Source organism: Rana temporaria, chromosome 12 (assembly GCF_905171775.1).
Source record: "Rana temporaria chromosome 12, aRanTem1.1, whole genome shotgun sequence".
NCBI classification, from domain to species: Eukaryota; Metazoa; Chordata; class Amphibia; order Anura; family Ranidae; genus Rana; species Rana temporaria.
In genome coordinates this window covers 27433405-27459288 of record NC_053500.1, presented here as the reverse complement: position 1 = coordinate 27459288, position 25884 = coordinate 27433405, and the positions used below count along the sequence as shown (strand labels likewise).

Sequence of the window (25884 nt, the reverse complement as noted above, 5' to 3'; positions counted from 1 at the left end):
ACCATCTCCAGCCGGTGTCTCGGGTCCTGATTGGATAGATTGATAGCAGCGCAACCATTGGCTCCCACTGCCTTTGCAATTTCATGACTGGTGTGGAGATCAGGGATTTTTTTTTTTTTTAACATGCGTTAATTTTTTACATACTTTCATCAGAGTAGTTCATTGTCCCTATAGTGACACTTTTCTACTCGGGGGGCTGATCAGGGTTGTTGTTTTTTTGTACCACTGTGATTGCTGTTACAGTGATGAACACTCTAACAGCAATTGTCTGAACTGGCATAGCTTGCTTTCTTTTGACATGCTGCGATTGGCTACAGCTAATCACATAGTACAGGGTGCTGTGATTGGCCCAGGTACCATGTGATAGCTGTGGGCCAACCACAGCATTACTACAGAAAGCACAGCTTTTATGAATGAAAGTATACCTGTTATAAAAAATAAATATGAACACACCCATTGTTGGCCTCCTTCTGAAAATGCGGCCATGTCTAGCATTGATACCACGGAGTCACAGACCTGGAATAAGCTTACAGCAAATGAAAGTCATAAAAATGCCTTCCTTATTCCAGCCAAGTGACTCAATCTACTCAATCCAAAGCATTGTGCTTACAGCCAGAGCGTGGCTTGGTATTTCCACATACAATGTAGTTATATTTTTATTTTGTTCAGGTTTGGGTGCATTTAGAAATTGCATAGAGTATGTCAGATAACTTCAGGACATAAGGTAGAATTGGGCTGAAAGTACACCTACATCATAGGCAGCTCTAAACTCATTCCTTTGTTTTGAATGAAAAAGAGTAAATACAAAAGTAACAATGTTACTTTGTAGTTCTTTATCTCCCGTCTGTACAGTGTTTATAAACACTGTGCCAGAAGGTCTTTTTTTATTACAGCAGCTGTTGTGGTTACACAGCAATTGCCGGTAATGGCAACAGGAAGGACTGCGAGACAGAAGGATAGGATGTACTAGACACGCCCTGTGTACTTTAATTATATTTTTTGGCGTGTGTAGTACGCTCAATGTCCACAACAAACATGGTTGGTGGCATTTAATCTTCAATTTGTAGAATAGCGCTCAGTATAAAATGAAGGAGGACAGCAAAGCACACAGGGACAAGTGTATGTAGTTTATTATATCACACGTAGGAAGAACTGTTCTAACCTGTGTTACCTACAGCAAGCAGTCTGCCTCGATTCTGTACTGAAAACAACAGAGAAGGACAATTTTTATTTTCTCTGCATTTTCAAACATTACAGCTTGTAAATAAAACTGGGCTGCGTTAACAGAAAATGTGGCATTTTTCACATGCTGTCATTTATTAATGAATAGATGATTCCACTTAAAGCGGGAGTTCACCCATTATTCTATTTTTTCAAACTATCCCCTTAGATTCCTGCTCGTTTAGTCTAGGGGAATCGGCTAGTTGTTTTAAAATATGAGCTGTACTTACCGTTTTCGAGATGCATCTTCTCCGTCGCTTCCGGGTATGGGTCTTCGGGAGCGGGCGTTCCTTCTTGATTGACAGTCTTCCGAGAGGCTTCCGACGGTCGCATCCATCGCGTCACTAGTAGCCGAAAGAAGCCGAACGTCGGTGCGGCTCTATACTGCGCACCGACGTTTGGCTTCTTTCGGGAAATCGTGACGCGATGGATGCGACCGTCGAAAGCCTCTCGGAAGACTGTCAATCAAAATAGGAACGCCCAGTCCCGCAGCCCATACCCGGAAGCGACGGAGAGGATGCATCTCGTAAACGGTAAGTACAGCTCATATTTTAAAACAACTAGCCGATTCCCCTAGACAAAACGAGCATCCATCTAAGGGGAAAAAGTATATTGTACGGGTGAACCTCCGCTTTAAACAAATTTGAATGGACCAACATTACAGTATATAAAGTAAAAAAATACATTAGAAACATGGATTGTCACAGAATAGTTCTGCAATACTAAAACAACTCAGATGGAGTTTACTATAACCAATAGAGGTCCACTAGTCTATTTTTTCCTTTTTAGAAAATGTATAGCTCCTGAAGAAGCACTCAACTGCGAAACATGTAGAGCTCATGCAAAAATACGTCTATCAATAATTACGTTGTTCATCAACTTATGTTGATGCCCCTAGTGGACCTCTATTGGTTATAGTAAACTCCATCTGAGTTGTTTTAGTATTACAGAACTATTCTGTGACAATCCATGTTTTTAATGTATTTTTTACTATATGTACTGTAATGTTGGTTCAATCACCCATGTGTTTGGGATTGCATCAATAAAAACCTATTCTGTGTTAACCATTGGTGCCTAGAAAGTCCATTTCTTCCTCAAACAACAAACCCTCTTATTACTATTTAGGACGTGGCACCGCAGTACTTCAGGACACCCATAGTCCATCCTATGGTTTGTGTACCTTAAACCCTTTTAAATTCTAAACAAATTTGAACACAATACGACTTTATATCTGATCAAATAAATAAAATTAATTTTATCTTATTATTTAAAAAAAAAAAAAAAAACAACATAATAAATTGTGCATAAATATGCGCATAATAATACACATTTTCCCACCTGCCTCGTGGGTTGATTGGGACGCGAGAGAGAAGGCCACAGATGAGCTACATTGTTCATTCTGCGTTAACAAACTGCAGAGAAAAAATCTGTAAACATTGCCCAGAATGAATGTGAGACACACGATAAGATCTGACAGTTGAAGGACTGTTCTGTAGAACAACTGTGCCACATAGGCGCACAATGCTGTTGGCCAAGGATGTATACTGAGAAGACACCTTGGTTACTGGCCTTACCTTGGGTAAGGATTATCTCATGTCTGTGAACCAGAAAAAAAAAAAAAAAACGTAGAGATCATTAACCACTTGCCGACCGGCTAACGTAGGGTGACCACATTTCCAAACTACCATTCAGGGACACCCTCCCTTACCAAAAATCAGCTTGTGCTGTAACGAATCACAGCACAGTGATTGGACACAAGAGGTGGGATTTATGATTTCTCCAATCACAAGCAGGGGGCGGGGATTGCGCTCCTCCAGGCATTCCCGGCCAGGACAAGTACTGTCAGTAATGCCCGGTACGCACGATCCGATTATCGGCCATTTTTTTTGTATGCTAATCTCACGTCGAGTCTGAGTTTACTAAAGTCAAAAAATGGGAAGTGATGTCATGTGTTGTAATGCATTTGTATTGCATTTTCGAACGACAGCTGTACTGATTAAACGAAAATCGTACGATCTGGCATTGTACGAAAAAAATTTGCTCTGTACTAGCGATCAGATTATTGTACGATCGTTTCGAAAGCGGCATTTTTCGTACGATTTTCGTATCGTGTGTACGGGGCTTAAAGTGGAGGTTCACCCGGAAATGACAATTTTTAAGATTAGATTGAGGCTCATTTTGTGAAGGGGAATCGGGTGTTTTTTTTTAAATCAAAGCCGTACTTACCGTTTTAGAGATACATCTTCTCCGCCGCTTCCGGGTATGGTCTTCGAGACTGGGCGTTCCTTCTTGATTGACAGTCTTCCGACTGGCTTCCGACGGTCGCATCTATTGCGTCACTATTTTCCGAAAGTAGCCGAACGTCGGTGCGCAGGCGCCGTATAGAGCCGCACTGACGTTCGGCTTCTTTCAGCTACTCGTGACGCGATAGATGCGACCGTCGGAAGCCTGTTGGAAGACTGTCAATCAAGAAGAAACGCCCAGTCCCGAAGACCATACCCGGAAGCGGCGGAGAAGATCGCTCTCTAAAACGGTAAGTACTGCTTAGTTTTTAAAAAAACTACCCGATTCCCCTTGACAAAATGAGCATCAATCTAATCTTAAAGCGGGAGTTCACCCTAAAAAATTTTTTTAAGTAAAGCGGTGATGTGGCAGCCTTTTTTGGGAGCATCAGATTGGCCCGGGGGGTGGCTGTGTCAGTTTCATTCCGGGACACTGTTTTGTCCTGGAATGAAGGTGCCCGGGACAGACCTGCAAAATGCGGGACTGTCCCGGACAATCCGGGAAACGTGGTCACCCTAGGCTAACGCCGATATACATCGGCAGAATGGCCCAGCTGCGCAAAGCAACGTACAGGTACAGCAACGCCCGCTGCAAGCTCTATGACCGTGCCCGCGGGACCCGCAGACCTGATGTCCCGCGATCGTGTCACGGAGCTGCAGAACGGGGAGATGCCTATGTAAACAAGGCATTTCCTTGTTCTGCCTAGTGACAGGACAGTGATCTACTGCTCCCTGCCATTGGGAGCAGTGAGCACTATTGTGTCACTCGTAGCCCATAGTTAGAATCACTCCCTAGGACACACATAACCCCTTTCCTGCCAGTGCCATTTACACAGTAATCAATGCACTTTTATAGCACTGATCGCTGTATAAATGACAATGGTCCCAAAAAAGTGTCCTTGTGTGTCCGATGTGTCCGCCATAATGTCGCAGTCAAGATAAAAATTTGCTGATCGCCGTCATTACTAATAAAAAAAATTATAATAAAAATTCCATAAACCTTTCCCCTATTTTCTAGATGCTATAACTTTTGCGCAAACCAATGTACGCTTATTGCATTTTTTTTTTACATTTTTACCAAAAATATATAGAAGACTACGTATCGGCCTAAACTGAGAAAAAAAAATTATATATTTTTGGGGGATATTTATTATAGCAAAAAAAATATATATATTTTTCAAAATTGTCGCTTTTTTTGTTTCTAGCGCAAAAAATAAAAACTGCAGAGGTGATCAAATACCACCAAAAGAAAGCTCTGTATGTGGGGAAAAAAGGACGTCAATTTTGTTTGGGTACAACGCCGCACAATTGTCCGTTAAAGCGACGCAGTGCTAAATCGCAAAAAGTGCTACTACTTCATATTTTATAAAAGGGACCATGTGACTGTTGATACTTTACAAAAAGACTGCATGCCAATTACATGTTCACGGAGCTAGCCTAAATCAAAATTACCTGTTTTAAGCCACAATTCCTCAGACAATTCAACTGAACCATACACAGTCACATCCTGTGGAGCTCAAGGGATACCTCAGATTAGCAGGAGATGGAGAGCTACTATCAAGTGTCTTAGGGATAGTTTACACCTGCTTCCAAACAAGGCTTCAGAAAGGCTTTGTTAAAGTGCTCTAAATGCCAGTCAAAGCTCCTTCACTAAATAAAATAGTTAGCTTACAGTCCTGTTTACACTTTGCTTTTGCTTGGTGCTTTAATGGGTTTGGCTTTGGTGGGGGCTTTGGTGAGGCTTCAAGCAAGCTTTGCCATAGACTTCTATGGAGGCTTTGAAGAGGTTTTGAAGCACCACTAAAGCTACATAGTGTAGCAAAGCCGAAGCAATACAACACAAAAGCAAAGTGTAAACAAGACTGTGAGCTAACCATTTTATTTAGATAGGAGCTTTGACTGGTGTTCAAAGCGCTTTAAAGGAGAAGTCCAGCCTGAGCTTTTTAGATCTGGGCTTCTCCTCTGGGTCACTGGAGTGCAATTCGTTTTGCACTCCTGTGACCTGTTTTCAGCGGAGAGCGGTCTGAAGTCCGCTCTCAGCTGACGTCACTGCCATCAGTCGGTGCAGCGCGTCATCCCGATCTACAAGTTGGGATCCGCCAGCTGCCCTGATTGATTGCAGTCTCAGCGAGCCACTGAGACAGCCTCTCCCCGCCCCTCCACTGCTTGTTGCTCCAATGAGCGTGGAGAAGCAAAGAGGAAAGATGCTGATTGACAGTCAGCGGCTTTCCTCTCGGGGGATCTGTGAGAACTGAGCCATCGGCAATGTTCGGTGGCTCGGTACTCAGTGCAGGGACGGCGGGGGACAGATGGAGCATCGATCTGATGCTCCATCCACCGAGGTAAGTATGACCGCGATCGGTCCCCGGAACTGAAGAACAGGGAGAGCCGCGTGTAAACACAGCTTCCCCGTGCTTCACTGTGGCAGCTGCATCGATCGTGTCATCCCCTTTATAGGGAGACACAATCTATGACATCACTCCTACAGCCACACCCCCCTACAGTTGTAAACACACACTAGGTGAAACATAACCCCTTCAGCGCCCCCTGTGGTTAACTCCCAAACTGCAACTGTCATTTCCACAATAAACAATGCAATTTAAATGCATTTTTTGCTGTGAAAATGACAATGGTCCCAAAAATGGGTCAAAATTGTGCAAAGTGTCCGCCATAATGTCGCAGTCACGAAAAAAAATCGCTGATCGCCGCCATTAGTAGTAAAAAAAAATAATTAATAAAAATGCAATAAAACTATCCCCTATTTTGTAAACGCTATAAATTTTGCGCAAGCCAACCGATAAACGATTATTGCGATTTTTTTTACCAAAAATATGTAGAAGAATACGTATCGGCCTACACTGAGGAAAACTATTTTTTTTATATATATATATATATATATATATATATTTTTGAGGGATATTTATTATAACACAAAGTAAAAAATATTGCATTTTTTTCAAAATTGTCGCTCTATTTTTGTTTATAGCACAAAAAAAAAAAAAAACGCAGAGGTGATCAAATACCACCAAAAGAAAGCTCGATTTGTGGGAAAAAAGGACGCCAATTTTGTTTGGGAGCCACGTCGCACGACCGCGCAATTGTCAGTTAAAGCGACGCAGTCCCGAATCGCAAAAAGGGGCCTGGTCCTTTACCTGCATTTTGGTCTGGGGCTTAAGTGGTTAACAAAGCGTGTCCGAAGCCTTGTTTTAAAGCAAGTGTAAACTAACCGTTAATGTGTGTTGAAGCCAAAAGCTAGTGTGAATGAGCCCTTACAGTCTCAGGGAATCTGCTGCCTTCACAAAAACTAAAATGACTCTGCAGCTCTGGCAACTTGCCTCTTCCTTATTGGTGGCAAAATGCAAGGGCCCGGATTCAGAGAGAATTTACGCTGGCGTATCCATAGATACGCCGTGTAAATTCAAATCTGCGCCGGCCTATCTTCTTTCTGTATTCAGAAAGCAAGATACGCCGACATTAGCCTAAGATACGACTGGCATAAGTCTCTTACGCCGTCGTATCTTAGGGTGCATTCTCACGCTGGCCGGTAGGTGGCGCTCCCGTCGTTTTCGGCGTAGAGCATGCAAATTACCTAGTTACGGCGATTCACAAACGTACGTGCGCCCGGCGGTAGTTTTTTACGTCGTTTGCGTAAGGCTTTTTTGGCGTAACGTTGCTCCTGCTATTAGGTGGCGCAGCCAATGTTAAGTATGGACGTCGTTCCCGCTTCGAAATTTGAATTTTTTGCGTAAGTCGTTCGCGAATAGGGCTGGGCGGAATTTACGTTCACGTCAAAACCAATGACGTCCTTGCGACGTCATTTGAAGCAATGCACACTGGGATATGTACACGGATGGCGCATGCGCCGCTCGTCAATCACGTCAGGTCATCACATATTAGCATAAAACACGCCCCCCTTCCACATTTGAATTACCCAGGCTTACGCCGGCCCCATTTACACTACGCCGCCGCAACTTACGGAGCAAGTGCTTTGTGAATACTGCACTTGCTCCTGTAAGTTGCGTCGGCGTAGCGTAAATACAATACGCTGCGCCGCCGTAACATGAAGCGCAGCTACCCCAAGGAGTGCAGATAACAAAGGTTGATCCAAAGTTTTGGAATGAGAGGATGTAGCAATTAGCAGGAAAGTCCGTTATATTTCAGGGCAAGGGAAGTACCTAAGGGTGGTGCGTAGTTGCTAGGGAAACTCCTGCATGTGCTGCCTCTGATGAGTATCATGATTTCTTCCAAATATGATAGTTGATTTGTTATGTATAGTCTCACTTGCCCTTAAATGGTTGTACTTTGATTAGATAAGATTTTTGGAGCATGTAAAATTGTATGCTTCACTATGTTCACTCGAAAGATTGTTCAGTATTTAATTTACAAAACTAAACATGCATGTGCACAAATTATTAGAACTCTGATTGCAAATGATGGTAAAATAACACGCATTACAAGCCAATCGTGCTAATGAAAATAGTCTGTATCACTTCAGTTCCTCTCCTGGAACAATCGCTGCAATCTCACATGATTATACCCACACATGGAATGATAAGTTTGATGATAACATATATGGTCAATCTTAGACAGTAAATTACAAGTACATTGTAGTCTGAGAGTGCATGGCAGGGCCGCGTAGTAAATAATAATAATAATAAAAATAAATAAACTATCGACTTTGAGGGTCATAGCTCAGCGACTTAAGGTCACAGGACCACCAGTGATGGGATAACTTAAGTCCTAAAATTTGGGGTTCCTATCATCTATGGTTCCGGAGATATGGGGCTCCTTGTGCAGCCTGTCAGAAGCTACTTACAGAGCAGCCAGTTTAAATACAAGCTGGCACACTCTTGTTTACAGCAGACAGAGGATTGGCTCACAGTGCCTCTCACTTGTTATCAGAGGCATAGAGCTCAATGGACAGCTTGGAGTCTTGGACCAATGGTAAAGTACCATTGGCCCAAGCTGTCCAATAAAAAGGCTGCAGTGGAGGCACGCCTTTTTTTACTGCAGTGTCATAGACAAATGTGTCTAAAAGACAAATTGCTCCCTTCCAGCCCAGCCCTCTTAAAGCGGAGTTCCATCCTTTTTATGTTTATTAAAAGTCAGCAGCTACAAAAAGTGTAGCTGCTGACCCTTAACAAACAGACACTTACCTGCTCCACGGTCCAGTGATGCAGCCACCCGGAGCGTCTCCCCCCCCCCCCCCTCTCCGCCGGAGCCTCCCTTCACACTGTGGGCACCCGGCCGTGACAGCTCTTGGCTTCACGGCCGGGCACTCACTGTGCTGCGCTCTAGGAGTGGACAGGCGATCTCCTGGGACCTGTCACGTGTCCCAGGAGATCACCTAGAGCATGGGTCCTCAAACTATGGCCCTCCACTACAATTCCCATCATGCTCAGTCATGTCTGTAAATGTCAGAGTTTTACAATGCCTTAAGGGATTTGTAGTTCCGCAACAGCTGGAGGGCAGTAGTTTGAAGATCCCTGGCCTAGAGGGAGGGGCCGCCTAAGGTGAAAAGAGGAGTCACCTACGCGGCCGTAGATGGAAAAATAAAAGTGGGACAGGAAGTCCCACTCCTACCGAAGCCCCCACTTTCCCCCCAAAAAATTACATGCCAAATGTGGCATGTAAGGGGGTGAGGAGTGCTTAAAGCGGAAGTTCCACTTTTGGGTGGAACTCCTCTAACTACAAAAAACATGGGCTTAGGAGTACAAGATAATCCCATTTTTTTCCTCACACAGTTAAGAGTGAGAATGAGAATCTGCTGCTGCTGCTGCTGCTGCTGCTGCTGAAAAGGTACAAGATAAATCATATATTATTATGCTATAAGTTATAAGATGATAATTTGTTATTATTTACTGTCAAATTACTGGTTGGAAGTTACAGTATAACTTCAAACTTCAGGATTTTGTTCGTTAAGCCACCTGCTTGAGTAGATTTAGAAGATATAGTAAATTACCTTAAAAACAATATATACTAATTATTTGTATTTTACTTATGGTAATTAAGTCATTATTGAAAAAAAAAAAAGAAACAGGTCTATAAAATAGGTAAAAGTTGTCCATCCTCCTAGAACAGTAACAAAAACTGAAGCATGCTGGAAGTGGGACAGGTTATGTGTGGCTGGCCAATGGCTTTTTTGTTTGCTAGTGTCCAATTCCTCTTATAGATGGCAATCAGGGCAGGCCTTTGGGGTGTGCGAGCTGTGCGGCCGCACAGGGCGCCATGGGCAACAGGGGCGCTGTGCGGCCATCCAGAGGCGTACTAAGGGGGGGCGGGCCGTCCCCGGGTACCACACACTGGGGGGTGTGAGACCGGCACCCCCCTTCGCGATTGTATTACACCCGCGGTGGTAGCGCCGTCGGTTTAGGCAGCGGCACACTGGCACAGGCAGGGAGAGGCGAGCTAGCTACAGTGGCGAGGGGGAGGGGGTGTGCGGGGGGTGCAGGGTGACACCGCTGCACCTACCATCCCCTCCTCTTCCGGCCACAGGCTGCCTGTCTGTGCGATCCCGGATGTCACACAGGCACAGCCGAATGATGCCGCCTCCCCCTCCTCTCTGTTTATGTGTAAACAGGGGGAGGGGACCTGCCGTGCATGTGCCCCCACGCTGATCTGAGGTACTGAAGGGGGGCTGCACTGTATGGGGGGAGGTGACACTGAACGGGGGGCTAGGCTGCACTGAAGGGGGGGGCTACTCTGAACAGGGGGGGGGGGTCTGCACTGAAGGGTGGATACACTGAAGGGGGGTCTGAACTGAAGGGGGGTCTGTGTAACATGCATGGGGTCCAGAGCTGCAGGGTTCTGTGTAATGTAAAGGGGTGCAGGGTGCTGTGTAATGTAAAGGGGTCCAGAGGTGCAGGGTGCTGTGTAATGTTAAATTAAAACAAATGTATTTGTGAAAAAATAGGATTTTTGTACTCACCGTAAAATCCATTTCTCTGCGTTCATAGACGGACACAGCCTTCATTGACATTAGGGTTATGCTTCTTCATCTCCTGGTAGGAAGAAGCATAACCCTAATGTCAAAGAAGGCTGTGTCCGTCTATGAACGAAAGAGAAATATATTTTTCCTCTTTGTGTATGTTTAGATAACCAGGGGGCGAGGGGTGAAGATGGGGGCACAGGATTAGCTCGCACAGGGCGCCAGAACACCTAAGGCCGGCTCTGATGGCAATATACCCAATTGTCTCAGAATAACTGAATCTTGTGTCCCTTAGTGAAAGAGACATAAATACATTTTTGATTGTAGAGAAAGTAGAGTAAGAACGTGTTCCCTGGCTTATAAATAGACATAATGAGTAATAACACAGCTTTAGTCATCATCTTCATCACAAACAACAACAGCTTTATACTTAGACTGGTTTGCTTCTCATAGGCATTAAAGAATACCATAAGAATAGCTGGCACAGTTCCTTTCTCCATCTGAGTGCAATGGAGAGCATGCAGAACAAAGGTACAATGAAGGGGGCCCTACTGCAGTGTTTCTTTTATTTCACGTGTACCAATGTAGTTGCCGGTCTCTGCTTTAACCCCTTCCATACAGTGCATTTTCACCCCCTTCCTGCCCTGACCAATTTTTCGTTTTCAGCGCTGTTGCACTTTGAATGACAATTGCGTGGTCATGCAACACTGTACCCAAACGAAATCTTTATGTTTTTTCCCCCCACAAATAGAGCTTTCGTTTGGTGGTATTTGATCCTCTCTGCGGTGTTTATTTTTTGCGCTATAAACAAAAGAAGAGCGACAATTTTTTTAAAAAAAACACAATATTTTTTACTTTTTTATTTAATAAATATCACAATTTTTTTTTTAAAAAAAAAATTTTTCCCTCAGTTTAGGCCGATACATATTCTTCTACATATTTTTGGTAAAAAAAAATCACAATAATCGTATATTGATTGGTTTGCGCAAAAGTTATAGCGTCTACAAAATAGGTGATAGATTTATGGCATTTTTATTTTATACATTTTTTTACTAGTATTGGCGGCGATTTGCAATTTTTTACTGTGACCGTGACATTGCGTCGAACACATCGGACACTTTTGACACGTTTTTGGGACCATTCACATTTATACAGCGATTAATGCTATAAATATGCATTGATTACTGTGTAAGTGTGACTGGCAGAGAAGGGGTTAACCACTAGGGGGCGTTGAAGGGGTTAATATGTTCCCTAAGGTGTGTTATAACTGTAGGGGGGAGTGGACTCTCAAGGGGAGAAGACCGATGTGTGTTCCTCTGTACTGGGAACACACATCGGTCTCCTCACCGCTGACAGGAGGTGGATCTGTGTGTTTACACACACAGATCCACACTCCTGCTGTGATTACCGGCAATCGCGGCCGCCGGGTACCCGCGCCGGGTCACGAGCGCTGCCGCGGTGCGCGCCCTAGATCGCCGGGAACACAGGACGTCATACGACGTCCTTCCCGATCGGCGAGGGGTTCCTGCCACCGTCATTTCCCAATGGCGCGGTATGAAAGTGGTTAAACATAGCACAGCAAAGCTAATATTTCTATACGGATGAAGCTTAGTCGAGAGCTAGGCAATAGAGGGCACAACCTGGAAACACAATCGGCCTGCTTCTGCTGCGTGCTGTAGATATTTTACAAAGAACATTTTCCTGTTTGGATGGTGGGAGGTAGATGTAAATTCTCAATAATACAAAAAGTCCCCAACTGTTCTTACTGTGGTACTGCTGAACTGACAAACGTTTTGGAAGCGCCGGCCTAGCACCTCTTCTATTTTTTTCACGCGCACATCTGATAGATTTTTAGAAGCTGAGAACAATTCCGCTGAGAAGAAAAGCTGAAAAACTATCACAAGTCTGATAAATTTGCTTTGTAGCCATGAAACAAAGTTGTAATGGAAAACTGTACCCTGCAGAGCAGGACCTAACTATATTACAATATATTGTAATACATCCAATATTGCATTCTCAATTTTTTAATACATCTAATATGTCACATTCTACCGAGATAGCAGAGTATAAGGTTTGCATTACTATGTAGGTGGAATCTAGTAATAAATCACAGTGTGTACTCCAGCGGCTGGATGATGCCTGGCCTATTGGCTCAGAGCTGACATGCCTGACACAGTACTGGATTTTATCAGCCATATTAAATGTTCCGGCTCATTTTGTAGCTATCAGTCTAGAGGCTGTGCATTCTGCGTGTGTTCTCAGGCTGGAAACGGTGCAGTATAAAATGATGGGTTTTAATCTTCGCAAATGTTTATGTGCCGAGCCATGGCAAATCAGAATAGTTGACTATATGGAGGAAATGAAAGGAGTTTTTTTTTTTTTCTCAACAAGGCAGGGGATCAACTCAATAAAAATAAACCTTTCAATAAGCCACAATATATGACTGCTGAGGCGCAATGGGCCTAGGTACAAATCAAATGTTACATAATTGGTTAAAAACCCACCACTCTTGCTCCCTCACCCCATTAAATACAAATGCTTAACCATAAGGTTGGAAAGGGCAAGGCCACAGCTTTATTTAAATTCCAACACATAACATGTGAACATTTTAAACCAGTGCCAGTCATAGTTGTACTGTGAGCATGCAATTCCAAAGGGGGCCTGGCCTTACCATAAGTGCTGGACAGACATAGTTAGTCAGGTCGAAAAAAGACACAAGTCCATCTAGTTCAACCATAAAAATAACTAAAATAAAAAATATCATACAATCCCATATACCTACCGTATTTATCGGCGTATACCGCGCACTTTTTTGCCCTGAAAATCAGGGCAAAATCGTGGGTGCGCGATATACGCCGATACCCGCGCCAAGTTTGAATACCGCGCCTGCATATACTGAGCGCAGTACACTCGTGTATAGTTGGGCAGGCTCGGCTCCTCTCGCGCTCACGTCCTGGACGTACAGGACGTGAGCGCGAGAGTAGCCGAGCCTGCCCGACTATACACGAGTGTACTGCGCTCTGTATATGCCGGCGCAGTATTCAAACTCGGCGCGGGGATCGAGCGGGAAGGACACTGGACCCGACGAAGAGGACACCCGAAGCCGCAGATGGACGCCGGACCCGACGAGGCCGCCGATGGACACCGCGCAAGACACCAAAACTGTAAGTACAAACATTTTTTTTACAGGAATGTTGGGTCCACTTTAGGGGTGCGCGCTATACGCCGGAGCGCGCAATACCCCAATAAATACGGTAATTCTATACCCACAGTTGACCCAGAGGAAGGCGAAAAACCCCAGCAGACAGTCTACTTTTTCAATCAAGGGCATAGCCCATTACAGCAAACTTTAAATGCTGGCAAGGTCAAGAAACCGCAGCAAGCTGTGACATACCATAAAGGAAAAAAGACGCGGGAGGGTGGGCAGCTCTTTTACCCACTACTTTAAAAGGCCCATAATTCCCTGGGGGCAATAATTTTCTGAGCTCAGGCCCAGCCCATCCCCCATATTTCCACCAATCCTTAGTGACCATCAACCACCTTGTCCGACACCCGTCCTTGCCCCCATCAGTCAAGGCCCTCTTTCCCTATAGGGGCTCAAGAGGCCTTAATAACAATGCGTGCATTGCTCACAGCATTGTGGTGTGAATAGGCCCCATAGAAACAATGAAAATGTTTAATTTAAGCTATTTTCTAGCATCTAATATTGGGTGAAGCTGGCTTTTAAGAGGTTTGTAAATGTTTGCAAATAATTATGCTAAACTACTGCCCATAAGAACAATGTGATTGTTATAGTTTCACAGCAAAGTACATCTTGCATTTTATCAATCCTTGGAGAACAGTTTATACGGTATTATCACTGTGTACTATCTTACACAAATTGTCTGAACGGCCCATACATGGTTTTTTGAGATATTTGAATTACAAAAGTATCTTGCCAACGCAAATTCGTAAACAGAGGTATAACTTTCCCTATCAAGCTCTAGTAGAATGCGATATGCCCCTTTACAGGAAGGAAAACTGAATCGAAGGGATTACTTTTCCAATCCTGTATGAAAGAGTCCAAGTGGGTGTTGTAGAGCCCTTCATTTGGCTTACTACAGAATAGCTTTCTTTTTCTCAAATGCAGTACCAATGAATTTTTATTTTTTTTACCATTCCTGTATTACTTTTTATTATTCTAAACATACATTACTGCAATCTAATCAGAGACAAATGCATCAAATGAGCCTGACAGCTAGGTATATCCTGTGTACACCTACAATAGCGACACACTTTCATAAATAACAATGTCACAAGTAAGTGAATCCCTGAGGTCTGCTGGCATGGACCATAGGGTGAGTACATGGATTGAAAACTGGGTACAAGGGTGAGTTCAGAGAGTGGTGATACATGGGGAGTACTTGGAATGGTCAGGGTGGGTAGTGGGGTCTCCCAGTGTTCTGTGCTGGGACCAATCCTGTTTAATGTGTTCATAAACGACCTGGAGGATAGGGCAAACAGCTCAATCTCTGTAATAACATCTGCGCAGGATGTGGAAACCTTGTAAAAATATCTGAATTAATGGGGTGGGCAACTACATGGCAAATGAGGTTCAACATAAATAATGCATTTGGGTGGCAAAAATATGAATGCAATCTATACACTGGGGGGAGAACCTCTGGGGGATTCCAGGATGGAAAGGGACCTGGGGGTCCTAGTAGATGATAGGCTCAGCAATGGCATGCAGTGCCAAGCTGCTGCTGCTAACAAAGCAAACAGAATATTGGCATGCATTAAAAAGGGGATTACCTCCAGAGATAAAACGATAATTCTCCCACTCTACAAGACTCTGGTCCAGCCGCACCTGGAGTATGCTGTCCAGTTCTGGACACCAGTCCTAAGGAAGGATGTACTGGAAATGTAGCGAGTAGAAAGAAGGGCAACAAAGCTAATAAAAGGTCTGGAGGATATTATTTATGAGGAAAGGTTGTGAGCTCTGAACTTATTCTCTCTGGAGAAGAGTTGCTTGAGAGGGGATATGATTTCAATTTAGAAATACCGTACTGGTGACTTTTTCACGGAAGGGAGTTTAACAAGACACGTGGCCACTCAATAAAATTAGAAGAAAGGAGGTTTACCACTAAACTACATAGAGGTTTCTTTACTGTAAGAGCGGCAAGGATGTGGAATTCCCTTCCACAGGTGGTGGTCTCAGCGGGGAGCATCGATAGTTTAAAGAAACTATTAGATAAGCACCTGAACGACCACAACATACAGGGTTATACAATATAACACTGACAAATAACACACACATAGGTTGGACTTGATGGACTTGTGTCTTTTTTCAAACTCACCTACTATGTAACTATGAATAAACAACCACACCAATTGGCCGTATTTCTTTGTTGTAAAGCTAATGAGAAGATTCAGAAGGGAATTTACCAAAATTGAAGCAACTGTGCATGGCAACCAATCAATTTCTATCTTTCATTTTTATAGCTTAAAGTGGTATTAAAGTCAAAGTTTTTCCTAAATTTGAAATAACATAACTCACATGCATTTGAATTTCCTCCTCAGAGCTTCCTTTTCAATTGTCCTCTGCTCATGCCACTCTTCTCCCCTTTTTCTCTGTGCTCCTAGGACCTATGGAATCCTGTGTGGTTCTGTGGAATATGTGTGTTTCTGCTTTCTACTTCAACTCTACGTGCAGCCATTTAGGTTCCATGCACACCGGCTTAAAAAACTTTGCTTCTACAGGAGTGTTGTGTTATGCCTGTAGAAGCAGCTCAATGTTATCCTATGTGCCCATGCACATTAGGACATTAAGAGGCATATTTTGAGTTTAACGTTTAGAGGCAGAAAAAAAAAACTTCTGGTTTGCGTTCCTGATTGGAGCTTGGAGGGAGAAAACATGAAACTCTCCTAAACTTTTTACAAAAAATGTTTTATATATGAATGCTTTTTACTCCAGCGTGAACAGAAATGTTTTTAAGCCCAGTGTGCATGGAGCCTTAACAACAAAAACTTGGGGAATGCCCAGGGAAAAACCAAGCCTACTTGCATGGTGCCTTAGGCCGCACACACGTGTGATGGACCGTTTTCATCGGTCCAAACCGATCGTGTGTGGGCCCCATTGGTTATTTATCCATAGGTTAAAAAAAAGCAATCTTGTTTTAAATGTAACCAATCGATATCTAACCGATAGAAAAAAAACGATTGTTTGTAGGCACGTCCATCGGTTAAAAATCCATGCATGCTCAGAATCAAGTCGACGCATGCTTGGAAGCATTGAACTTCGTTTTTTTTCAGCACGTCGTTGTGTTTTACGTCACCACGTTCTGACACGATCATTTTTTTAACCGATGGTGTGTAGGCACCACTGACCATCAGTCAGCTTTATCGGTTAACCGATGAAAACGGTCCATCAGACCGTTTTCATCGGATGGACCGATTGTGTGTACTTGACTTTAGAGAACGGCACACACAGCCAGAGCAAGAGGGACACTGTTAATCACTGCTGTGGAGAAGGAGAGGCATGGTGGAGGAGGAAGAAAGACATAGTAGAGTAGAAGTTGTAGTGCAGACCTGGAGCACAAACATTACAGAAACTCAAAAAGGGCTCTATAGGTCCCAGCGACATGGGAACCGAAAGAGAATATAATGGGACAGCTATAAAAAGGAAGCCACAATGAGGAAATACAAATGAGAGTTATATTATTATTATTATTATATGAATTTGGGGGAAAAAAATACATTATTACCATTTTAACTCAACAAGCTGAAGATAGAGGCTGATTGGTTGCCATGCACAGTTGCTCCAGTTTTGAAAAATCCCCCCCCCAGTCTTTAACAAATTTGGTCATGCATAAAGATCCCCAAAGCCGTACATTTCAGTCATTAACACTCCTGTCAAACTTCAGGGTGGCCTTTTAGGGTGGATCTTTAATTGGTAATGCATATTAGTTACTCAGATTCAGCTCCTCATTAAATGCAGGTAAACTATAGACTGCATCTAATTAAGCGTGGAATGTTTATAATTTGGGTAGGTCGGTAATTAAAGGGACAAATTAACCAACCTGTGGAAATAACCTCATTTAGGTACATAATGATGTAGTTATTGGGCAAATTTTCCATCTTCTGTGCACAATCACTTAATTAGGGTTTGATCCACTTTTATTTGCTGACAAACAGCACATGTAAGATCAGATTTACGGTAGTAGGAAGTGTTATTTAATGTGACACATGGGTGGATCTTTTTCTCATGACATGAATGTACACAAGTAATAAACATATTATACAATATTCTACATCTTTTGTCATTTCTATGAAAGCTTTTGAATAATTAAATTTATCCAATTAAAAATTGCAGATTTTGCTTATGAGGTCAGACCACAGCTCCCCACATAATGGGGCAATTTTAACATTTCCCCTTGACATAATTTCAGCTGGATTTATACTATTTTGTGTGCATACAATGTGAATGGTAAAACACATGTGAAGGTGTGAATGGGCTCATAGACTTTGCCTCGATTTTTCACTGCGGCCACATAGAAAATAACAGGATTTCTTCTTCATTTAATGCAGCCTAATGGCAGATTTTGCTCCATCAAAAAAGACAAATGTGAACTTGTCACAGGCATTCGGGAACTAGATTATCCATACTATATAGGAAGGATGATTCTGTGACCCTGCCTTATATATTAAATTGCAAATGTTTGGGGAATTCTGTTTTTGAGATTACCTGTGATGGCCAGATCTATACATTAAGCAACCCTGTTGAATTTGGAGGAAAATAAAATAAAAATCACCCAGGCTTTATACAAGGAGAGATATTACGCGCTGCTCGAGGGGTACCTATTATAAAAATTAGAAAGGATATCCCAACACTTCCAATTTATTGTCAAATCAAGTATAAATTGGCCAAAAAAGTCCCGTTATTCCTTAAAGGGGTTGCAAATTCTTGTGTCTTTTTACCTTAATGCATTGTATGCATTAAGGTGAAAAAACTTCTGTCACTGACCCGACCCCCAGTTTTACTCACCTGAGCCCTGTAATTCCCACACCGGAGACACGATCACCCTTTCTCCCCCTGTTGTCTCTGGTCTTGATTAGATAGGTTGATAGCAACCCAGCCATTTGCCTCCGCTGCTGTCAATCAAATCCAATGATGTGGGTGACGGGGCCGAGCCGAGTCCTGCTGTCTGTGTCAATAGACGCAGCATAGTCCCCCGAGGGAGAGCACTTCTCTGACGGGACGCTCAAGAAGAGGATGAGCCAGGAGCACCACCCACACAGGGACCTCCAAGGGAAATGCTTCTCCTAGGTGGTTTACCGATGCAGGGAGGAGCCGCGAGCGCCGTTGGGGGACCCCAGAAGACGAGGATCAGGGTTGCTCTATGCAAAACAAACTGCACTGTGGAGGCAAGTACCGTATTTATTGGCATATACCGCGCACTTTTTTCCCCTTAAAATAAGGGGAAAATTGTGGGTGCGCGATATACACCGATACCCGCTTCCCGAGCTCAGTTTGAATGCCTGCGCCGACATATACCGAGTGCAGTACACTCGTCTACATTCGACCAGGCTCGGCTTCGCACGTGCGCTCGCATAAACGTCACAGAGCGTGAGCACGAGCGAAGCCGAGCCTGGCCGAATGTAGACGAGTGTACTGCACTCGGTATATGTCGGCGCAGGCATTCAAACTGAGCGTGGGAATCGGCGATTCGGCGGGGAGACGGCGCGGGAGAAGCAGGGAGGACACCACCGAAGCCACAGACTGACGCCGGACCCGACGAGGCCGCCGATGGACACTGCGCAAGACACCAAAACTGTAAGTACTAAAATTATTTTTTACAGGAATTGCGAGTCCACATTAGGGCTGCGCGATATACGCCGGAGCGTGCAATACCCTGATAAATACGGTATATGCTTGTTTTAAAAAAAAGAGGGTTTAGTAACACCTTTAAACCAGTGGAACTCTGGTGGAGGCTTCTAAAGTATGAATAGGGCAACACAATTCACCCGTGATGAGGCTTTGGCAAAAAAAAATATTTTAAGAAATAAAACTGGATATTTGTAGTTTCTCCATTCTTTCCGAAGACAAAATCTGCAAGTAAAATTTGACCTTTGCAGTTGGATTTTAAAACGCCTTCAGCTAGAAAAGAAATGAACCGTTAAAAAAATAAAGCTTTGTCTTAACAAGTAATTCAGAAGTATGTTTTCTAAGACAATAGGTTAGTTGAAATATTGAGTGCAGCATAGCCGCAGTTTGAATGACATAAGTAAAATCCAAAGTAATTCCGGTGCCTTGTTTATCCCTGGCGGCATTACTGAGACAAAATGTATCAATCACAACTTAATTTTGTTGGCTCATTATTAAAGCAGACACGAGAACATTCACTTCGAAATATCGGTGACCTGTTCCTCTTTATCACGACAGGTACATCAATCATGGCCAGGCACTGCTCATCTCTGAGTCATTTACACATTGAGAGGAGTGATGACATCCTAATGCAGACATAATGGAATTTCCTTGCCTCTCTTTACGGCTAAACCCCATCATATAATTTTCTAGTAGCCTAATCTCTAGCCAACCATAAAAAAAAGAGCTCTGATCCCCAGCCCACGTCTGTTTTGGAATGGCTTTTTTCACTTTACAAAACTAAGTCTTGTGCCTCTCGTCTTGGTCTGCACTATGAACTGAAGCGTAATTAGCATTATTTTTAATGTAATTGGCATTTTTACCTCTTGTTAATTACCCATCAAAATGTTCTGCTCAGATAAAGAAAATTATATGAGCGTGGAGTAATTTTTCCCTTATGAAATAAACATTTAACATTTTAATGTTTCTATTTCTCATTAATTGGTATGTTATGTTATGAAATGACTCCTTCATCTGCTCTCCTCATAGAAATTCATTCTTAACTCGGGGTGCAGTATTTTTACAAGCAAAAACCTGTGGCATAATCTCTGTACATGACTTTTTTTTTGCATGCAGAATACAAAGAAGATAAAACCTATGTATCAAATGCAACAGATCCAAATTCAAAAAATCCAAATTCAAAAAATTCAAAGATCCAGATTGAAAAAGTTGCCTATTGTGCTTTTCGTAAATGGACACTTTTGTGTTTTAAATGTTTCTTACTGTCTTTTCCACAAAACTGTGTCTTACTGACTTCAATCCTGCTTTGTTTACCTGCTGAACATGCAGTTCGAAAAATAATATCCACCTACCCTTTGCTCTTGAGTAGCCACGAAGGTCTGAAATCCAGGGGCCACGCCAAACCCCAGCTCTTGGATAAATGGCGGCTCAGACTGGCTGTGTATTTGTACTTTTACTCCAGCTTCAAAAGTAGTTTCCTCTGCAAAAGAAAAAAAGATCAGGTGTGATGAGTGTCAGATGGTTGCCAGGCCAGTTTCCCACAAATAGGATTGTGCTATTTTTTGTTTTTTAAACAGAAGGTATTCACAATATCTCTGCTACAAATTAAGGTGGTTGTAAAGCCTAAACATGTTTTACCTTAAAGTGGATGTAAACCCATATATATATATATATATATATATATATATATATATATATATATATATATATATATATATATATAGTGAATTGAACGGCCTCAGGTGATACACAGAGATGAAACAAAGCTCCCTACATAAGTTTTACATGTATATATGTATATCTGCTGTCTTCAGCTTTATATATTCTTTAGAAAGTGCAAAACGTGTTAGGAGATGTTCTCTTCCTGTTCAGCACTGCATTTAAGTCTGGTAATACAGCCAAGACAGCCGATTGGTGGCAAGGCACACACCCTCTCTCCTCATAGGTAGAGACTTTCAGAGCTGATCATTGAATAGTTCAGGGCTCTGCTAATCGATTTATAGCATCTTCTCCAACACAAAACTCACACTGCTTATATCTCAGTTGACGGAGAGAACTTGTCATTAGTTGATAACAGAAGAATGGAGCAGGAGACAGCTACAGGACATTGTGCTTTGTAGAGAGATAAGAAAACACTGCAGAAATATGTACCCACATTTTTTTTAATCTGGTTTACATCCACTTTAATGCATTCCTTGCATTAAAGTGATTGTAAAGGTTTTTTTTTCCTGTAAAACAATATGTCATACTTACCTGCTCTGTGCAAGGGTTTTGCTCAGAGAGGCCCCGATCCTCCTTTTCTGGGGTGTCCCAGCGGCACTCCTGGCTCCTCCTCTTCATTGGGTTGCCCCCCCGTGGAGAGCCGCTTTCCATAGGGGCACCCGCGTAGGCGTGCTTCCGAGTCTATTGACACAGACAGCAGGACTCAGTCCTGCCCCCCTGTCATTGGATTTGATTGACAGCAGCAGGAGTCAATGGTTCATGCTGCTGTCAATCTATCCAATAAGGACCCGACCCGAGACAACAGCTGGAGATGCTGGGCTTGTGCTTATCATGGGAACTATCGAGTTCAGGTAAGAAAAAGAGGGGCTCTGGGGGGCAGCAAGAATGCATTACAGTGTAAAACCTTGAGAATTCACAACTCCTTTAAGGTTAAAAAATTTTAGGCATTGATTTTGGCCCCTCACCGATCCCCCCCCCCCCCATACATACTTGAGCCCTTAATTCGTCCAGCGCTGTGCAAGCTTGCAGCTCTTCATTCACCTCATAAGGGGCTCCCAATTCTGTCAATTAAAGCCAGTGATGAGGAAGCAGGGCCGTGTCCCGCTGTCTGTGTACATGGCTGCAACAGTGGGGCTTGGTAACAAGCACGCATGAGTGTCCCCATGGGAAGCGGCTTCCGATGGGGGCATTGAAATGAGAGGAGGAGCCAGGAGCGCCAGCCAGCTAACACAAAGCAGAACAGTATAGAGAGGTTTATTAAAACAAATCCTTTACAATCACTAACTACTTAATTATTTTAGAAATTCAAGAGTTTTTCATTAAAAAATTGTGCCTAAAGTCATACAAATATAATATATGTTTTACAAGCCCATAATACAATAGATGTTCTGTATAAATTGCTTCAGAGATAATAATAGCTTTACATTTACTCTGTACAATGTGTAGTGAATGGCCAATTACTTTAACAGAAAAAAAAAAAACAAAAAAAAAACTGTAGTTTAAAAAAAAAAAAAAACTTTAATTAAAATTACAAACTGAAAAAAAAAAAAAAGTTTTTTCATATGTACAAAGATAGTGATAATCCTATCTGTATAACAGTGTCAAATTATAAAGTAATCATATCATTATCTTCATTATTATAACAATTTAGCCATAGCCACTTCTGGAAAAAGAGCTTTTTATATTGACCTTCATGTTGGAGGAGTATTCGATTATTTTGATGTACTGAGAAGCAATTTTGAAGATGTTACAAAAGTGGAATATAATAGCTTCATGATTTTTGCTCTATGGTCTTTATCGAACTGTACCTCATCCTAAGATATGGTGAAACAAACAGTGACTAATCAGATACTGACTTTCTGTAATTGTGCAGACCTGTAGAAATGTGCTCTCTGATTGGTTAGTGTTAGTCTCTCACAAATGGGTTAACTTTACATAAAATTTACATTTAACACAAAGCATTCCACATTGTATTTTACTTCAATGCACCAAGTATAATTACCACTATATACACATACAATCAGTAGAAACAGAGGCGTAGATTGAAGCTTGTGGGCCCCGGTGCAAAAGCTGACCTGGGAAAGATCTAGGGGGGGAAAAGCCATGTGACACAAAATCTGGAGCCTGTAGCTCCTCAAGGGCCCCTCAGGAGGTGTTAAGGGATTTGTTTTAGCCATTTCTGAAGGTTTCTCTGTCAGTGTTGGCTGGTGTTGGGGAGGGTCACCTCCCGGAGGTGTGTATTTTCCTAATTTGTCATGGAAGTGGAGTAAGTGGACATCCCCGGTGGGGGGGAGGGAGTACAGAGAATCCCAGCTGGTGACTAGGAGACACTGAGTGGTGTCTTACCTCACCAGTGACATTGGTCTCATTGTGGCTACAGGATGGCACTCTCTTCCTCTTAACTCACTGCTCTCCCCATGCTCCTCTCCATTAAGGAAATGGCTCACTATTCAGGAAATGCTCACAGCTTTTCCCCAACCAATGAGAACAGAGGGGTGTGGACTGTGGAAGGCAAAGTGGAAGCCCAGTACTGGAGCGTGGCTGTGGGCCCTAGGATAGATCGGAGCTGGACTTTGTGGAGGATATGATAATATGACAGGAAGGCTGCAGGGGCCCCCTGGAGCTAGGGGCGGGGTTGCGATTGTGATCCCTGCAACCCCTTATGCTACGCCCATGTGTAGAAATCAACACTATTCAATAGTCAGTGTGTCCACGCAACATAAGGATAACCCACACTCCACCTCCTACTGTATAAATAAGAATTTGAAGCCAGGCAGTTGCATTTTTTTTAAATTCATGTAGCGATACAAAAGTAACATCCACAGTTTCAAGTACACCATACCTTATTGAACACAATTTATATGGCGCCAACAGTTTACGCAGCGTTTTACAATGTAGAGGGGGGACAGCACAATTACAGTGCAGTTCAATACAGAAGGTACAGGAGGGCCCTGCTCGTAGAGCTTCCTATACACGCACATGGTAGTTTGTTTCTTAGGAACTCAACAGGTGGCTTTTTCAAACATCTAGGAAAACTAATCTCCATTCTTTGGATTTTGACTGTCCAAGTTTCTTTGGTCTCTTTTGTAATCTCAGACTTGTTGCGATCAGGGCTCTTTGAAGACCGTTCAATACCTTCCAGAACTACATGTTAATTTTGCTGAAGATAGTTCTTTATGACTTTGGCTGTATAGTTGGGATCATTCTCCTGCAACAAAGTAAATTTGGAACTGATAAGATACATTCCTGATAGTAATATGAGATGGATAAGTATCTATCTGTGTTTTTTTCCATATCGATGAGATCATTACTTCTGACCAAGTTCCTGTGTACAAATGTAGCACCAAACATGTAAGGAACCTCCACCATGCTTCACTGTTGCATGCAGGTACTCATCTTTGTACCACTCTCCAGGCCATTGGCAAACAAACTGCTTTCTGTTACAGCCAAATATTTCAAATATAAATCCAAATATAAAGAGCACTTGCTGCCATTTTTATGCACACCGGTTCCTGTGTTTTTTTTTGCAAAATTAAGACATATGGCCCTGTGTGTCTGAGGCATGGCTTTTTAGCCACAAGTCTTCTGTGAAGATCACTTCTCACACTCATTACTCTGAGCTAGGATTTATTTGGTTTCTGCCAGGTCTGAGCTTATTGTGCCACTGGAAATCTTCTGTAACGAAACATGAGCATGGTTTCCTGGCTGACGAGTGTGGTTTTGGTTCTTGACACTGTTGGTTCTTTAAACATTTTGGTTCTTGAAATCATAATGGTTATTAAACTGACCCATTTATCGATACATGATAGCAATGTCCAGCAATTTTAGATATTTGGCTGTAACAGAAAGCAGTTTGTTTGCCAATGGCCTGGAGAGTGGTACACAGATGAGTAGCTGCATGCGACAGTAAAGCATGGTGGAGGTTCCTTGCAAGTTTGGTGCTGCATTTGTACACAGGAACTTGGTCAGAAGTAATGATCTCATCAATATGGAAAATAACAGATAGATACTTATCCATCTCATGTTACCATCAGGAACGTATCTTATCAGTCCCAAATTTACAACTATACAGCCAAAGTCATAAAGAACTATCTTCAGCAAAATGAACATGTAGTTCTGGAATGGCCCTCAAAAAGCCCTGATGGCAACATCACAAACATTTAGAATGATGTACTTGAGCTAGTTGTTGGCACAGATTTAGGTCTGATCTTCTTTGATTGCCAACTGGTATTCATATAAGGAGAGTTTGTTGTTTGAGGAAGAATTGGACTTTCTAGGCACCAATAGTTGACACAGAATAGATTTTTATTGATGCAATCCCAAATAGGTGGGTGATTGAATCAACATTACAGTACATATTCATAAAAATACATTAAAAAGACAGATTATCACAGAATAATTTTGTAATAATAGGACAAATCAAAAAAGATTATTGAAACCAATATGGGATTATGTATACAGACATTGTTACAGTCGATCAATTTGTAATCTTTACAAGCTTATCAAAGATTGCCAAGGGTCCAGTTCTCCAACTGAGTCATTCTCTCTTCTTACCAAAATAGTAGTTTTTAGTTTAACGTTACAAGATTTCGATTTTAAAATTAGTCAGTGAAGTATAATAGGATTTTGACTGTTATATGCAATGTACCATGATTGTTTGAGGCTTATATGAATACCAGAATTTGAAAAATTACAAAAACCATAGGATGGACTATGGGTGTGCTAGAGTACTGCAGTGCAACGTCCTAAATTATGATAGGAGAGTTTGTTGTTTGAGGAAGAATTGGACTTTCTAGGCACCAATAGTTGACACAGAATAGATTTTTATTGATGCAATCCCAAATAGGTGGGTGATTGAATCAACATTA

General features: G+C 42.5%; 1 protein-coding gene across 2 annotated transcripts in view; it reads right to left on the bottom strand.

Annotated features, from left to right (window-relative positions):
• Positions 1 to 25884, bottom strand: part of LOC120918629 (acid-sensing ion channel 2) — a 735690-nt gene that overhangs the window by 96826 nt on the left and 612980 nt on the right. For both annotated transcript variants that reach the window (XM_040330316.1, XM_040330315.1), the window contains exon 3: positions 20647 to 20774. In XM_040330316.1, the coding sequence (XP_040186250.1) occupies positions 20647 to 20774 (128 nt within the window). The remainder of the gene's footprint in view (positions 1 to 20646; positions 20775 to 25884) is intronic.